The sequence below is a fragment of the Lathamus discolor genome, chromosome 2, assembly GCF_037157495.1.
Source record: "Lathamus discolor isolate bLatDis1 chromosome 2, bLatDis1.hap1, whole genome shotgun sequence".
NCBI classification, from domain to species: Eukaryota; Metazoa; Chordata; class Aves; order Psittaciformes; family Psittacidae; genus Lathamus; species Lathamus discolor.
The window spans coordinates 141,671,252-141,689,883 of NC_088885.1; the positions used below are offsets into that span (position 1 = coordinate 141,671,252).

The 18,632-nt window shown below is 36.8% G+C and overlaps 1 protein-coding gene across 1 annotated transcript in view; it reads right to left on the reverse strand.

The window, feature by feature from the left end:
* Positions 1-18,632, reverse strand: part of ANGPT1 (angiopoietin 1) — a 168,885-nt gene that overhangs the window by 76,758 nt on the left and 73,495 nt on the right. Inside the window, exons 2-4 of the mRNA XM_065668804.1 lie at positions 16,069-16,224; positions 12,901-13,022; positions 4,432-4,664 (exon numbers count right to left, since the gene is read on the reverse strand). Of these exons, the coding sequence (XP_065524876.1) occupies positions 4,432-4,664; positions 12,901-13,022; positions 16,069-16,224 (511 nt within the window). The remainder of the gene's footprint in view (positions 1-4,431; positions 4,665-12,900; positions 13,023-16,068; positions 16,225-18,632) is intronic.

Here is an 18,632-nt window from a genome sequence, read left to right on the forward strand (position 1 = left end):
TTGCTTCTGCCTAAAAAGAACATAGACACTGTGACAAATCTATTAAGCCATAGACACAGGCAAAATGGAGACATGTGAGTCCCCATGGTGTCGTGCATATATTGGACTCTCTATAGGTTTTCTGACCAATTAGAGTGTCTGTTTTAAGGATTACATGCAACTGAAATCCTAGAATCACTCACGCTGGGACAGAAGTGGGTGGTATTTTGGAAACAAAACTCACAAACAATTCCAAGATTTACAGGTGGTTCCCATCCCAGTGCTGGTCTGCATCAAAACTGATACTGAAAGTGGGATCTGCATTTTATATTTAGGTCCACCTATATTTTAAAGAATTATCCTTTATGTGGCTTCTACTTTTCTTCTTTCTTATTTATTTGCCTTTATATCCTTCAGAAATTCTCTTGAAGTTTGCCTAGCCATGGTAGAAGTACTGAAAAAAATCTCTTAGGGTTGTCATCCAGTGCTGGGAACTGTGTTAGCTAAACTCAGAGTGTAAAGCTAAACAAAAGCAGTTTCTGTTTAGTCCTGTGCTTCTACATGTTCAGCTATGCTATTCACAGGCTGCTAGCAGGCTAACTTCTGAATGTTTCCCAAATTATCTAAATTACTCTAAAAATAAATTTTCTGATACAATTATGACATTACTGGATGAAATTTATCTCATGTTTTGTAATCAAAAAGCAATGGTTACAACCAGGTTGGTATAAAATGAAGTTGTGTAGTTGTGTTATTATCATTTTATAAAAAATAATTTAAAAACCAGTCATTTCTGCTTCACTAATTGGAGAATCCTGAATTCTATGACTTATGCAACATAATTTTCCTGTTGCTTTACTTCTCTTGGGGAGGTTTTTTTAGATTTCTTGATATAGGTAGTAACTTTTAATATATCACAGAATCATAGAATGGGTTGGGTTGGAAAGGACCTTAAAGATCATTCAGTTCCAACCCACCTGCCATGGGCAGGGACACCTTCCACTAGACCAGGTTCTCAACGCCCCATTCAACATGGTCTTGAACACTGCCAGACATGGGGCAGCAACAACTTTTCTGGGCAAGCTGTGCCAGTGCTTCAGCACCCATATAGTGGTGAATTCTTTTCTAATACCTAATTCATATCTCCCCTCTGTAAGCTTAAAGCCATTCCCCCTTGTCCTGTCACTGCATGTCCTTGTAAAATGCTCCTCTCTAGATTTCTTGCAGCCCTTCTTCAGGTATTGGAAGACTGTTATAAGGTCCCCGCCCTGCACATGAAAATTATGTTGTAGAAATAAGTTTTTAATTTATGGTTAAAAAATACAACAAAGGTTCTTAAAGGTATTCTTAAAATACCGTGGGATTTAGATGTATTTTGCAATTCCTCTCAACTCTTGTGTTTATCCTTAGGAATTTACTCACCCTTGACAATCTGGTTTTCTAGACTTGATGCTCTGCTTAGATTATGTTTCTTTTCAAAGATAAGTGGCCCTAGTTAAAAGCCTGATGTTTCTAGGGGACCTATGCTTTGCTAGCTCTTTAGCTTTCTAAGAATTCAAAAATCTTTATCACACCCAGTGATATCTAGCAACCTTTACTTAGCCAAATTTCCATTGTCAATGGAAAATATATCTCTATTTTAGACTGTTCCTTTTCTCACTGCCATTAGTTATTTTGCATTCTTCCATGGCAGCATCCCACATACCTTCTTTCCCATCTAACAGTTCTGTATGTTACAGCTCTCTCTCCTCATATGGAAAGCATTCAAGGTCTCTAATTATTTCTATTGTCTTATTCTTTTCTGGACCATTTCTATTTCTGCTATATCCTTTATGAAAGTAGATGACTGAGATTTACTAAAGTATGAGGCAGAAGGGGTGTCACTGATTTATGTATCACATTTTGTTATTCTCTATCTCCCAATAAATATCAGTTCTCACAACATATTTTATGTTTGGAACATTAGTTCACACATAAAGACCTGTGTAAGACTATCTACAATTGATGTTTTTGTGCAAATTTAGAGTAGCTCCAAGGTACTTTCCAGCATGCATACTTTTACATCTTCAGCATATATTTGCACAGACTGAAGCTGATTAATTTTTGGTACAACCAAATGCTTTCATATTGAGCCTTCATTAGAGTCGTCTTGTGCTCCAGCATAATATTATCATTTTAACTTAAGCTGCCTGGCTCCTTTTTCACAGACAATAAGTGGAAACATATCTGCAATTATTTCTCTTCAAATAAAAGATATCCAAGGAAAATTCTGAACATGATAATACACAAAAGGTAATGGAGTCCAAAGTAAAGAGTTTTAGTTAGGCCATTAAAATTATATTTAGGCGTTTGACTTCATTGAACATCTTCTCTTACTTCCACAGTTCCTCAGAAGTAAAATTCTGCTGAAAATTCAGGTTTCCAGGCACCTGAATTTATACCCAGGAGCCCAATTTGAAACATCTACTTCAGTATCTTCACTCTAAGTTTTTATAAGAAGCAGCTGAGGATATAAAGTTTAGGAAAAATGTTGGATTGTTTGTTTTTTTCTTCTTTGAGTCAAATTCAAAACTGTCAGAAAATCTTCCTAACCTTAAAAAGAAATTGCATTATATCCCTGTATGAGAATAATATATCTTTCATTTCGATATTAATTTTAAAGTACTCCTGAGTTCTATTAGAACACTCTGAACACAACTTTGCCAGGTTTCTTTGCCAGAAGACTGTAAAAAATAATAAAGGATTTGCATTGCATCACAATGTTTCACTATTGGTATGAGAACAGCCTACTATGAAGGATGTTATTTAATTCAAAATGCTGGGCAACTATATAACAGAATAAGCAGAAGGGAACATTTAGAATGAACACGGGGGAGGAAAAAGTTTTTTTAAAAAGAAGTGTTCTATCAACACAGGCCCAAGCTTGCAACAGTTCCAAAGAAAGAGATATAATCCTTGTCACTGGAGCAGTTTTGATTTAAGCCACACAAGTTGCATGGGAATATATAGTAGAGAGCAAACCCACACTGCATCGAGGTGAATAGTTTGAATGACCTAATATGTCTTCTGCCTTTTAAACGGAGTATTGAATAGCAATGCAGGTGATGAGGTTTTGACTGGGGGGACAGGGTTATTTTTTGAGGGCTTTGTTTGGGTTTTGTTTTGTTTTGTTTTTTTCCTTTCCATTTTTTAGATAATTGATGGCACTTAGAGCTCTAGAATTACAACAAGCAAATATGCTGGGCTCTTTGCACTGCTGGTACTTAACCTTGCACACACCTCTTTCATCCATGCTTCCACACTCACTGAATGACTAGCACAGCTCACACATCTCTAATTTCTCTCTAGGTTCCTTTATCAGAAGGGTTTTGATGGCTTTCTCCCAGATGGATATTAATTTATTTCCTTAACTTTCTTTCCCCCAGAATTCTTAACCCTCTGCATGCTATACCAGGCACAGCTGCTAATCCCCTTTTAGCTGCTACTTTTAGTATATGCCTTTTCTCTTATATTCACCCTTACGTTTCTTCTTCCCTCTCTTCTGTATGACTTTGCCTTGTTTTCTGTGGTTACTAATTTGTTCTTTCCAGTGCCCCATTTCCACTCTTTACAGTACTCTCCATTCATCCATTTCCCTTGACCAGTTCTGATGAAAGGAATTTATTTCCAAAGACATTTTACATTGTCTTTAGCATTTGAAAATTGCTATCTTACCTGATTTCTCAGTCTCTGTAAGAAAACTGCTTATTAAGAAATGCAGACTTGAGAATTGTACTAGAGTTTTTTCAACCTCTTTTTCCAAGGGTGTTATTTCTATTTTTTTGTGTTTGCAATGTGCTTAATGAACCCAGGAAAAAACAAAGTCCAGCAAGGCAGAAGGAAGAAAAATGATCTATTATAAATAAAATCTCATTCAGGAGAAGAAATTAATCTTTTTTACTTCTGCAGCTCCATAAGTGCCTACATTCATGTTCATCAGCATCATAACCTATATACACAGGTATAAAGTTCTGGATTACTTTCCTTTGTTTAGTACCCTGTTCTCTCCATTGATGTTAAAGGAAGTCTAGAGTAAATTAGATATGGGCATCTATAAACATCCAAGGTTGGTTGGATTACCCTTAGCAGAAGAAGATGCTCAGAGCAACAAATCAGTATTGCTAATGTGAAGTCAATGCAATTATGGCCTACATCAACTATGGTCAAGTTTTAACAACTCAATGATATTAAATAAAAAATATAAATGAAATACTGCTGTTAGTACAAAGGTTAGCCTTAGCATCGTTCAAACCTTATTTGATTTGTGGGTTCTCATCAGCTATTTTGTTCTCAGTTAAATTGTCCCTCTCTTTCTTGGAATAAGCTCATTAAGTTTTGCCTTTTCAAAAATTGAGGACTTACTTCAGAAGAAATTTGCCAGAACTTCTAATATTTATAAAGCTTCTTTCTTACCTCCTTCTTTAGAACAAAGAGTGATCAGAGTGTGAACTGTATCCATCAGTTCAAGCTGCTGTTTCTGCAGGACACTATTATTGTTTGTTGCCTTGCTTAACTGCTTCTCTAGTTCCTGGATTATGTAGCTTTGTCGTGTGACCAAGCTCTGTAGGTTCTCTTTTTCTTCCTTCAAAGTGTCCAGTTCCTCTTTATGTTTTCCTTCCATTTCTAAAATTCTGTGCTCAAGTAAACTAAAATGAAATAAAAAAAAAAAAGTAGTAGATATTATTTCGTGACCATATGTTTATTGAGAAAACAAAACTATTTTATTTTTCACCATAGACTTCAGTAAATAAAATGTTTATTCTAAAAATGTCACATCTACTAATTCAGCCCACTGAATTAGTGAGCTAACTTAGATTTTTTTCTTTCAAGTAGCCAAATGTAACTGATCTCTGAGATTCCATGTCCAGTTCTTACACCCATCCAAGTACATGAGCATAGGGCCAATGACACATCTGTATGTACAACTTCAGGCAGAAAAGTCTATGGCAGGCAAAAGAGAAGAGAAAGGCATTGAAGGGGACATCATAGGTAGTATGGGTAGGCTGATATGATAAGAGATAGAAGTCAAGTGTAAACTAAGGAAGATTTTGTAAAGGGCCTTTTCACTGAATGGAAGACAAGCATTAGGAGCTGTGGAGTAACATCAAGAGATATGGGACCCACAATAATAATACCATTTGATGTGGTCTGTAATGTAAGGAAAGGAATTGTGCACCAGATGAGTGGCATCTGTTTCACATGAAGTATAGTACTGTTTCCACAAAAGATAAATCAGAAGCTTGCCATTTAAGATAGGTTTCACTTCTTTTCCTTGAGTCCACATACATATTTTCCTGCTCACTTCCTTCCACCCCTTCACCTTTCTGGTTCCACAAAAGCCTCCTCATACAAGAAACTGTTGGATATCATACTATGTATGTATGGATTTCATACATACGCATGTATGAAAACGCTTTCTCCTGATCAGTATTCTTTTTCCAGTATGCTCTCTGTCCTGAGTCGAAAGTGTGCAATTTACAAAGATCCAAGACATATCAGATTATATGTAGAAGAATAGAGGAGCTGTACATAAAGGACATCTAATATACGTCAACAGCAAAAAAAGAAGTATTTTCAGGCCAGTGCTTTAATCCTGTGGTGGGAGCTTAGCATAAATAGTTTATTAATATTAGATAAAGAAGCTAATTCAATCCCTCTGCTGCTTTCTGGTTTGTAATAATACACTATGCACCAAGAGGTGTTTCTCATGCTCATAAACCAATTGGTGGTTACAAAATTGCCAACAAACTTCTTCCTGTTTAAATCAGTGTTTGGTTTTATTTATTTATTTGCACTCTCCCACCACCTTTGTTTTTACTCCTGGATAATAGATCAGTGGCAAAATGCCTGCATAATTTCAGGTCCTTTAACCTAACTGAAGAATGTAATAAAATCCATACAGAGGTATTTTTTTTTTTTTACTAGATATCACAGAGCCTTAACATGAGCTGTTACAAATTATAACAATGCAAAGATTAAATTCAGGCCTTGGATTTGTCGTACAAACTAGAGTAATATAATTTTTTTTTCTTTCTTTTTCTAAATAAAAGAAACCAAGCAGCAAATCTTTCTTCTGAAATGTTATAAATATGGGACTTACAAAGACACTGAAGAAAATATACTTTGTAATGCCAACATACTTAGTTGTGTGAAAGTCAGCAGGATCTGGGTAAAGAAGGAGAAAAAAAAAAGATGGGAAGGGAACACATTCTTTTTGTGGTGTCCCAAATGCAAAGGGAAACATGATAGCTCATTTTTGAAGGCTCAATAATTAGTAAGAAGCGTATCAAGATTCAGTGGACAGGAATCAAATGATAGAAAGTTTCAGTCTGAAACAAAGTATGGATTTTGAAGCCAAAGACAATAAATTATATTAACACCTTATCAGACCTGTAGCTGATTTTTATTCATTACTTGAACTCTAACAATAAACATGATGCCTTTATGCTCCAGCCACACATCTATTGAGAAAATTTCTGTGGAAGTCTTTGAGCCTTTTTTTATGCAGAAGGTCAGACTAATTGTTTAGTTAGAATCCTCTAAAAACGTTCTGCTGGAACTAGTTGTAGTCATATTGTTTAAAAAAAGAAAAAGTTCTAGGTGAATTTTATCAGTTCTGTTAATTTTTTTTCACAGAAATTATAGAAATGTTATTTTGACTTGCTTTTAACTTTGCTGATAAATTGTATATCAACGCACTTTGATTAGGAAGAAGGTAGACCCTGCACACAGTTTGTGATAGAGTGGATGCTAGGTATGACCACACCCCAGTCTGACATCTCACAGTTCATCAAATATGTTATGCTTTGCTAATGTAAGAGAAGATGCCATTCTTGAAGTCAGATTACTGCTTTATAGTTAAATGATAAGTGAAGACAAAAAAGGACCCTTTACCTTTGTGTGGATCCTAGTATATCACAGGTCATATTCCTAATTCTACGACATCTTATTTGTATGTTCACTTCTAAATGTTTTCCATACCTGAATGTTTCCATGTAAAAGAAAGAGCCTTTGATAGCCACAATAAGTGCATTTCATTATTTGTTTCCCACTATGGCCTTCCTAAGACTGTAGTAAATGAACCCATGGTGATGACAGTCTTACTTGTAGCAATACTGGCCATTCCAACTAAAAAATGGAAGAAAACAGCAATCTTTAGTGCCTCCTGGCTTGCCATATACAGACAGCAAGCAGATGTTTCACAGCTTTAGTAATAATACATCCTAATATTTATGAATGCTGTGTCAACATGTGGTGGAAAGTTGGTAGTGTCATAGCACTTGGTTCCTTTACAGTTTTCTTTGTGGCTTAAAAATTGTGTTGTTATAAAAGACGAAACAAAGTTATTTAAATGAATGCATATGCATTTATGAAATGATTTATTTCTATATCCATAAATCTACAACAGATAAGTCCTGAGGATGGGACCACTCCCTGGGAGAAATAGAAAACATTCATTTTATTTTACTAGGAATCAGTGAGAAAGCTTTGGTCAAAGCTCTAAATAAAGAAAAACAAAAGCTGCACAAAGATAGAGGATTTCTGCATTGGCCTGTTCCAAAAGTAAGAAATCCTTAAACAGTATGAGAAAAGCTGCTCTTATGAGATTTGATTCCAATGTGGCCAGAATTCTTAATCTCTGTAGTTACATTCAAATTTATTATAGCTCGTTTGAAATAAAAAAGTGCTAGAAACCTCATAAAAAAAATCTTGAAACAGGTTGAAACCAATTACAAAGATATTTAGATATTTTTTTAACAGTTGAAAGAGCAGTCTGTTCTCTCTTTTTTTGCTTGTGACATTAGACAATTTCCAATAGATGAATACATTGAAGAAATAACTTTGCTGAGTGACTGGGAAAGATATTTTTCCGTTTTTTTATAGAGGCATTTTAAAGACAAGGTTCATGCAAATATTTCTACTAGTTTTCATTAATGACTGCTGCTGCCAGAAAATATTAAACAAAATGAAAAGAAGGTTGCCTCTATACCAATTAATCCAACAATATGTAAAGGCTGACTAAATTTATTATATAACATTCTTTCATGACAGGTTCCAGTCAAATGCTATGGGCATGATGTAACGACTGGTTCTTTTTTACAGAAAGTTTGCTCTATGCTTCTTATACCTTTGAAATTCCTATTTATTTCCTATCTGTTTGAAAGTCCTATATGTTTTAAAATAGTTACTGACCTAGACAGATAAAGTAGTCATGGGCACTACAATACTCACAATAAAAATATATCACCATTGACTAGAAACATCGTATATATACATATGTGTGTAGGTATATATGTAGACATGCACATACAGGTATGAATGTACGTTTTTTTAGAATTGCAGCCTTCAATTTGGGGAAACAAATTGGTCATTTGGGGAACAGAATGAAGTTGTGAAGAAACAGATGTTGTTAGCATGGATAAATACCTGCATTATCCACTGGACAATGACTCTTTGGAGTCATTATCTAGAAGACAGTTAAATTAAACCCAAACATACACACACACCTCAGGCCCAGACAACCTTAGTTTTGCTAAAGGTTAACCATATCTCAGTGTTTAACCTACTGATCTTAGCAAGGCTAAGAACCTATTTTCAACCGTACAAATGATGTGTTAAGTTTGTTAGGATATAAGCCAGTAGGGTGCCTGGGTGCAACTGTGCTATGTCCAGCTGATTCAGAAAAAGACCTCTGATAATACTGGAGAGGGTAGAAGGCCCATACAGAAGTCAAAGAATGACTTCCAGGGAAAGCTGTTGTTTTTTTGAAAGGTGATGAAGTAGTACATATAGAAAGCACTCTGGTAGCTCTCTGGGGAGAAAGGAAAGTCTGTTTTAGACAATCTGCCTTATAAGGTAGATAGCTTACTCACTAATCCATTCCAGACCACAGTAGTTTAAAGGATTTTTTTATCTTTGTTTTCAGAGGCCTCAGTTTAGACATGTGAGCACAGGATACAGACCAGATCTTGAAGATGGACATCTTTTGCATGAAAATAATCTCTTAAAAAATCTGGATTTATTAAAAATATAGATTAAACCACTTATTTTGTTAAGCAATTCAATAAAAACAACTAATGTAGAAAAAATTCTTTGGCTGTATACATGTGGTTTTCTCATATTATTATGTATAAGAAGACAAAAAAGGTAGAGAATTTAAATGCTTATTTTTGAGTTCAATAATGCTATTATTTTCTCATTGAGACAGCTTCTTTGTGCTTGCTTTTACATGAATAAAATTTTCCCTATATTGTTAGGTGCTGACCACTCATTCTTACTTTGGTGGTCTGATATTCTCTTATGAGTTTAAGGAATTGAAAAAATATGTGTCGCCATGTTCCTCAAAGCCAGTAACTGTCACCTAGCATCAGTAAGCCTATATTTTTTTATATACCAGTGATAATATAATTGAAATAAAAAATGTAAATAAAAAAATATGAATTTATTTTTTTAGTACATGTGATACCTTCAAATGAAACTGATCATAGGTACTATATTTCTCCGGCTTTCACACAGTCAGGTGGAAATTCAGGAATCATTGAGCCCTCACCTTTCATAGGACACAACAGTTCTGAATGTGTTAATGTAGTTTGATTGCCTGCAAATTTAAGTCAGATTTTATATTTAAATTTCATTTCCACTATAAATTGACGGAAGATCCAGAATTCCATTATATTTTTTCTCATTTGTTTCATTTGAGTAAATAAGTAGTTGATTTCACACTTGTCTATTGAAACAAATGGCACACAATAAGTTAAATGCAGATGGTACACTATGGGAAAAAAGAGGGGGTGATAAAGGAACTTTAGCAGGGGAATCTTTCAAGAATAAATAAAAAATAGCTTTTAGAAAGCTTTTGTGGGAGAAAAAACTGCAATGGAAGAAACTACCATTTACATTATAGTGGGTGGGAATTCACAAAACTAAATTATTTATGGCATGAAAGCACTTAATAGAAACATGATTCTGGGGCAAATGTGACTGTACTTATGCCATGGAATATCTTTCACTTCAGCAGGATAAATAGAAAAAAATTGGCCACTCTTCCCACCAGAGGCAGGAAGTAAAGAGAAAGGCCAAGAATAGATACATCTCTTTCTCTAAAGATCATGTGTTGGTCTCTTGGTGATACGAAATGTTCATTTTCTTTAATGTACTGTAGTACATCAACGATCAGCTATTATTACCGTAATACTTTGCATTACTTTAATCCAAAACCCCTTTTTGATAGCAATTGTTTTTATTTTAGCAGAGAGAAAGAAATTATCTGCCTACAGTACACCATCTCTTCTGATTATTTTTGTGACAATAACATTATCTACACTCATTCCCACTGTGGCATGAACCTGCTGCAAAAGAAAGGCCTCCTCCAAACACTCTTACAGTCCACACAGGCAATGTGGATATAAGTTTTCTCTATTTTATTGATGTGAAAGTGATATGGAGAAGGATAAAGACATTTTAATTGAAAATAACTACTGAACATAGCCTGATGGGTAATCTATAAGTACTGCCCAAAGCTAAGTCAAACTAAAACTAAAATCATTGCCAAGCCCAGAAACCTGAAATCTGCTGAGATCACCAAGATGTGTCACACAGTGAACTTGATACACATATAGTTGATTTCAGGATCAGGACCTACAAGGCCAAGTCTAATCATTTCTTTGTTTGGGGTAGATGATGATACAGAAGCTGACTATCCACATTTTAGTGGAACCTTAACACTGACCTTTCCCTAATTTTATCATTTTCAAAGAGGGAATATAAAGCCTGGAAATGTATGCCAAGTACTTGTTTCATAACAAGATGAAACTCCATATGCTTTTTCATTCATTTACATACAAATTTACTTCTGAGAGAAAGAATTGCATATCAAATGTGTTTTTAACATATCCCTCCTTTTTTTCTGAAAAAACAAGGCAGACCTATGTCATGTCTATGTCTATGTCTATGTCTATGTCTATGTCTATGTCTATGTCTATGTCTATGTCTATGTCATGTCATAGACCATTTCATCATAATGTCGGCCAAGTCAAAGGTCAACTTAAGTAAAACTTACTTGTTTACTGACATGAAGGTTTTATACCCTGACACATTGCTAAAATAAATAAATAATTTCAGATTATTAAGTACACAAGACAGTCTCTTGAGCAGCCAATAAAATTTTGTTGCTAACCAGACTGCAGAAGATAAAAATGCATTTATATACTTAACTAATGTTTGGGCTAATCCCAAATTAAAATAAGTTTTTAAAATATGCAGAATTAACTGTCTCTTGCACATGCCTACCCTTTTAATGGAGTACCAGAAGAGCCCATATATGCACTTCAGGTGAATTCCTTAATTTTCATAGAATCATAGAATCATAGAATAGTTAGGGTTGGAAAGGACCTCAAGATCATCTAGTTCCAACCCCCCTGCCATGGGCAGGGACACCTCACACTAAACCATCCCACACAAGGCTTCATCTGAAGTTAATTCTGCACTAATTTACTCATATTTCCAGCTGGTCAAGGGAAATTTGTGGAGTTCAAGACTTTTCAATGTAATACAACTTCTCCAGAATAACGTCTGCTGGAATTGCTGGTTATAAACAGTTGTTAAATACATCAAATTAGTTTTCATAACCAGTAGCAAAAATGCTATATTATTTGACTAACTTTGCAACTAGACTTATCTAGCAAACACATCTTATTAACAATATTTTCTATTTTTCATCACTATCCAACCATGAGACACAGCTGAGCCCACATTGAAGAGCTGAAGGACTGCAGTCCATGGGAAAGAACCATGCTTCCCCTTTCCTATGGAGAAGGGAAAGTGCAAGAGGAAGGATCAGGTGAACCGACCACAACCCTCATTCGTCATCCAACTTTGAGCAATTGCATTGCTCAAAGGCAGGGCAGCAGAAGAGCCAGGAGTGAATCTGAGCCTGGGAAGAAGAGGAGGTATGGGGGAAAGGTCTTTTTGGTTTTGTCATTATTTCTAATCATCCTATGGTGTTATTAAATGGCAATAAACAAAGATATTTTTTCCCATGGCATTACCTGGTAGGTGATCTCCCTGCCTTTATTTTGACCACAGGATTTTTTATCATATTTTCTCCCTGTGTCCTGTTGATGAGGGGGAGTAAGAGAGTACCTGGGTAGGCATCTGTCAGCCAGACAAGGTCAATACATCACACTGAGATAGATACTAGATTGCTAAATCAAGCAGGTACTGAGTCCTGTGTTACAGAAACACCTCTTCAAGTGAGGTACTCTCTCTGCAGGAGATGTACATTTCTGAAGCAGACAAAGGGACAAAACAAAATTCTTCTTGACTCTCACTTCACTGCCTAAGCAGTTATGCTCGGTTAAACAGTTTTTTCCTCAATTTCAACATAAACCCCAAACATTTACCATTCACTTATTCTTTATTCTTTAAATGGAGCATGGCTCCAAGTATACTATATACAAATGAGTCTACAGAGAAAGATCCTTCCTTGTATCAATTAAAATTAGAAAGATGAACTTTTAGGTAGCTGGTAATAACATAATTTATTATTAATATTTTTCTACCTGATAATGTTCATACAAGTTATCCTTATGCTTTTCAGTGGGAGGAACTGTGGCCACGTGACTAGGTTGTAAAGAAGCAAACTGAGTTGTAAACTTACAGTTCACATGAAAAGTGGTAAAAATCAACTTACATTTAGCATACATGAGCTAACACAGTGTAAGTTCACACCCTAGCACTTTTAGCCATTTTATAAATATTACTTATACTTTCCATTTACCATATTTGCGTCTTTCTTTTCAGCAGTATTTTAGAACAAAGTACACATAGACCACTTTTTGATGAACAGAGAAAAAATGGAAGACACCAACTGCTCATTTTTACCTGTTTTTCTCATGAATTTTCAGGATTTCATGTGTTTGTTGTAGCAGCTGTTTTTCTAGCTTGTATGTTGACAGTGAATTTTCTAGTAGCTGAATTTCAAGTCTGGATGTTTGATTTAGCACCTTAAGGATAAATTAAAAACATTAGTGTTTATATTGTCCTAGTTACGTTTCTATAGCAACATAATGAAACAATTTCATTCTGATTTGATGATTTTTCAAAAATTGCTTCTAAATCCTTTTTTAACCTCAGCTGCTCAGCTGGTGCAAATGAACTCACCCAAGCTACACTGATATGTACCAGCTGATATTCTGGCACCCTGTTTACTGTGGAATAATACTAGACCGGCAGAAAAAGGAAAGGTGATTGCCAAACAAATTTCATTTCAATGGAAAGAACATGAGGCATGCCTCAAACATGAATTCCTACAAAGCATGCTTCAACCAGAAGAGTGCAAGAGTACTTGGACCACAGCCAAAGTGTTGCATCCGCTGTTTTGTAAATAGAGCTCCTATTTTAGCTTTCCCCTGAGTTCTCTCTTTTGCCGTGTTGGCAGAAGTCTGGTGTCTGCTTATGTTATCACAACTTGCACTCTTACATAGATTTTTAAGATGTGGGCTGTGATCCTAAAACATTGCCTTATGCAATCGTCTTTCACTTTAGTGGTGGTCTGTATCAATAGCCCATTTTACTAAGTACATCAGACTGAAAGAGGCTTTTTAACTAGAAGAAAGAGAATAGATTCTAACAAAAAATAGTTAAACAGCAGAAATAACAGAATTCTTTAAAGAGTGAAAGCAACAACGTTAATGTTAGCTAATTTTATTGGGATTTGTCATTCATTAAATAGAGACTGAAGCAGAGTGTGTTAACAGTTTTCGTAGAAATGTGTGCACACAACAACTGAGATGCAATCACTTCTGGAACTGAAAATGCTGCCTCTTTAATGGAACTTATCAGATCTTTCTTGGATACGTATCAATAACATCATAGGATTATATGGTAGTATTTTCTCATGCATGCCTGATAAGAACTTGTTACAGAACATAAAGCAAAGAGCTTTCAAGCTCTCAAACTCAGCCCAGTGCCCTGTTTCTTTGGAAATTGCTGACTTTCACAAATCAACTTGGGCTGGTTTTGTTTAAGGGTACAGAGGTTGAAAAAATTGGACACTGTCTCTGCAAAGCTGTTATTTTTCTTCAAGATGGATGCATCTGGTAATGGCAGGAGGCAGCGCCACAGTTTCAGAAGGGCCTGGCAGAAATTGAAAGTGTATTACGAAGGTTAGCAAGAAGACAGGAAACCACCAACAGATTTCCAAAGAGGATACCTCTGTGGAGTAGCCTACAAAACGGCAGTAAAGCTTCAGGTAGAGAAGAAAGCCTAAAGGGAATCCATGGGATTTTGGATGGGACAGGGATTAAGAGGGGTCAGTGAGATTTAAGGACGTGTAGGCTGTATCTTCAATCTTTCAGACTCTCCCTTACTCTGCTGTGAGTCCTTATTACATGCATGAGATCCTGGCCCGCTTTTCTCCTTGTATCCTACAGACCATCACCTCCCTGCCATGCGGCTGGCCACCTTCAACACTACCAAGAGCAGTCTCTTTTCACCTTCTTAGGCCACCTCCACCACTCTTTTCTGATTGATGGTGGAGCCAGTGACTACAGGGAATTTCTCATACTGCTGAAAGAGGGGAGGTGGGAAATGCCATCACTGAGCTGAGAGTCAGAGCAAGTACTGCAGCAAAAATAAGGAAAGCATATATGTATCATAGGATCATAGAATAGTTAGGGTTGGAAAGGACCTTAAGATCATCTAGTTCTAACCCCCCTGACATGGGCAGGGACACCTAACAATAAACCATGTTGCCCAAGGCTCTGTCCAACCTAGCCTTGAATACCCCCACAGATGGAGCATTCACAACTACCTTGGGCAACCCATTCCAGTGCCTCACCACCCTCACAGGAAAAAACTTCTTTCTTATATCCAATCTAAACTTCCCCTGTTTAAGTTTTAACCCGTTACCCCTTGTCTTGTCACTACAGTCCCTAATGAATAGTCCCTCTCCAGCATCCTTGTAGGCCTCCTTCAGATACTGGAAGGCTGCTATGAGGTCTCCACGCAGCCTTCTCTTCTCCAGGCTGAACAGCCCCAACTTCCTCAGCCTGTCTTCATACGGGAGGTGCTCCAGTCCCCTGATCATCCTCGTGGCCCTCCTCTGGACTTGTTCCAACAGTTCCATGTCCTTTTTATGTTGAGGACACCAGAACTGCACACAATACTCCAAGTGAAGTCTCATGAGGGCAGAGTAGAGGGGCAGGATCACCTCCTTCAACCTGCTTGTTATGCTTCTTTTGATGCAGCCCAGGATACAGTTGGCTTTCTGGGCTGCGAGCACACACTGCTGGCTCATGTTAAGTTTCTCATCGACCAACCCAGCCAAGTCTTTTTCCACAGGGCTGCTCTGAATCTCTTCGCTATCTTATATTGCTAAAAGAATTAAAAAGGCAAAAAGTAGTAGAATCTTTGCAATAAGTGCAGTGTGAATTTTTACTCTGCTATGACAGTGATACTCTTGTCACTTCAATCAAGACAGTGATTTTAGTGCTAGTAATCAGTCATATGGAGATAGCTCTTTATATTCATGTGACGTTATACAATTTTACAGTAATAACAAATACACAGTATTTTACAAAGAAGCTGATGCTTGTCCCTCTTCATGGTTTAAAACTTCAGATATACACTACTTTTCAAATAGCTGGAAACATCTTGCAGAAAAGAAAAGAATCTTTCTTGTAATAGTAAAGAGGCAAACAACAATGGAGATCAAAGGCTCTGTTTTAGCCTGAAACTATTTAGCTTGACACTTGTATCATTCACAGTTGGTAGCTGGGCTGTTTATTTGAAGACAAATGATGATTTAGTTTCCTGGACAGTCCTGCCTGTCTTGTGTGCACAGAGCTATATACACTAGCCAAAGGAAATCAGAAGGCAGACACATAACAAGGGTCAGTCATCACCGCTGTTGGTACAAAGAAGCAAAGTGTGTATGTTTCTTGGAGGCATGTGTTGAAACATTTTGTGTGGTGATGCATTTGAATAGGAAGAGGATGATAAACGCTCTCTGCAATTAACAGCGTTTAGAAAACCACTCTGGGAACATACCTGGGTTTCAACATCCGTGAGTTTTCTTGTCTGCTCTGCTGTCTGGCTGAGGAGGCTGGTCCCTATTTCAAGCATGGTGGCGGTGTGGTTCTGTACAGCATTCTGCTGCAGCTGCACCATCTCCGATTTCATGTTTTCCACAATGTAGCTCTCAAGCTGTAAAAGAGAAAGGGTTGTAGCTGTGGTATTTTTGCCTATTTAGGCATTCTGGCGACAGGGTGGATAGGTAGCATTCTTGCCGAAAGGGGAAATTTCAACCTTTTCAGGGGAAGCCCAAGTCTCAGCTGACCCTGTGATTGTGGGGGTAGGGTCCTGACTATCTGTGTAGCCCTTTCCAGTCACAGAGTCCCAGTGTTTTTCCAAGTATCACAGCCTGCTGGTATGAGCTGGAGCAGGCCCTGCCTGCCTCCACCTGTGTTAAGGTTGCAGCGAACATCTGCGGTAGAGATGTAATGACAGTTCCAAGTGAACCCCTAAAAGAACAAAGCACACCACAGGGAAATGTCAGGAGCTACTTGTATATCGTAACTTACATGTGAGTCCTTCCTGGAAGAGATCCTGCCATATCCTACCCTACCTCCCCTGGATTTTTCCTATCTTACAGTTTCATCAATATGACTTTTTACTGGGTTAGATCCCCACAAAGAGTTTCACAAACTCAGCAATGAGTACAACTTCGTTTAGTTGTAATCAATGAATTGTAAAGGAATGAAGACACTGTCAATGGCAATAAAAGAAGGATGTTCTTGACCAAAAAACACAGAAAGCTATTTTGTTCCTTTTGCTTTTGTTCTCTTGATACTGTTTGGCTTTCATTTGCAATCTGTTGAACAGAATTTGAACTAGGACTCTCTTAATAAATTGGGCACCCTAGAGAGAGGGGCACTTTTGTTTCGATTTGTTTTAGTTAACATAGGCAGGGTCATTCTCCTTCTAGATACCTAGGCCTTGCCCAGCCACAGTACACCAGAAACTCAGGAATAGCCTACAGTATAATGAGATTGTTCGTTACTTATACAAGCAGTGTTTTGGAATCTTGCTTGGTGTGCTCCCTAAAGTACTAACATAAGGTGGCCCAGAGCATTCTTTTTCAATACCTTCCACTGCAATCAGCTGGAGTCCAGCCAGTGAAGGACATCCAGTGAGTATTTGGTCCTCAGTTTCTTTCTGTGGCTTATCAAGTTTTTTTACAGTTAGCAGTTCCAGATTTAAGCAACCACTGTTTTACCTAATCATGTCAATCACATTGGACCTGCTTCTGCAGCAGTAAGCATATTTCATTGTGAAAGGTAAGCTGCACAACTATATAGTATGAACCAGATGGAGTTTATTTAAAGGCTGAAGAAAGGAGCAGGAGTCAGATATACAGTATGATTAATAAGACAGTATGCTTTCATCTTATCTATAAGCATACTTGTGCTTAAGGGTAACTACAGTTAGATGTTGGGAAGAGCCACATCAGCTGAGCTCACAAATGATTTATCAAAATTTAATTATTTATGTGCACCTCATACTAGTTTTATAAACACTTTGACACAGAAAGAACACTGCCAAAGTGTAAAATATTTTCTGCATAAACAGTTCTTAGTGTTCTGTTTGTTTGTTTGCGTACACCAGTTTGGAAAAGCACTTAATACTCATGCTGCTCAAAACCAAAGTGGATTTCTTACAGTTTCAGACAACAAAAACTTTTGCTTGAATTGCCAAGCAACCACTCTGTGTTGAAAACCTGCAGTGTTTTAAGTAGTGGGGAAAAATTGTCTTGAATACTCTGATAAGTATTAAAATGAGACACAGCAGCCAAGGAAAACTGCATTGCAAAATAATGTCTTCGATGGATGTCACCTTTTCCCACTCCCAGTCTTAAGTTCACTGCTCTTTTTTAGTTTATTACTGTGAGATAAGTGTTATAAATCTTATGCTAGTTCAAGAGAGATTTTACAGATCCATCACATTTCTACACCATGCTTTCATGTTCAGAAGTATTTTGCTTGTATTTCTCTTTCATATTCAATAATGTATTTTTATCGACCCTTTGCTTCTTGTTTTCTAAACAATTTCTTTGTTTTTCCCTTCAAATTATCTCTTGGTTGCAAATAATCGATCCACAAACTGGATGGTCCATATTCTCCACATTCTGGTCCAGATACTGGAACATCTGAACACGAAGTTCAAATTTCTCCCACAGCTTTCACCTCCTAACAAAACACAAGACTCTTAAGACATAGTACTGCCCATGATGAGGTACCAACACACACATTTCTCCCATCCAATGTCTTCTGTTTCCAGACAGGAACATAACATGTCTGTGATGTGGTTGTACAGTGCTTGATTTGTTAGTCCGCAGCTTTCTGAAACTTCTTTGTTTAACATGTGTCACATGGCACATATGTGTACTGAGTGTCTGGGAAAACCCATGAAAAAATATGGTAGCTACACTTCTTATACATCAGAAATCAGAAATTAGATATTTTCACACATCAATAAAAAGAAACACAGATAGGAATATAAATATAAAAAGAAAAAAAAATTACATTTCTTGCTGTTTTTTTTCCCTGTTGCTT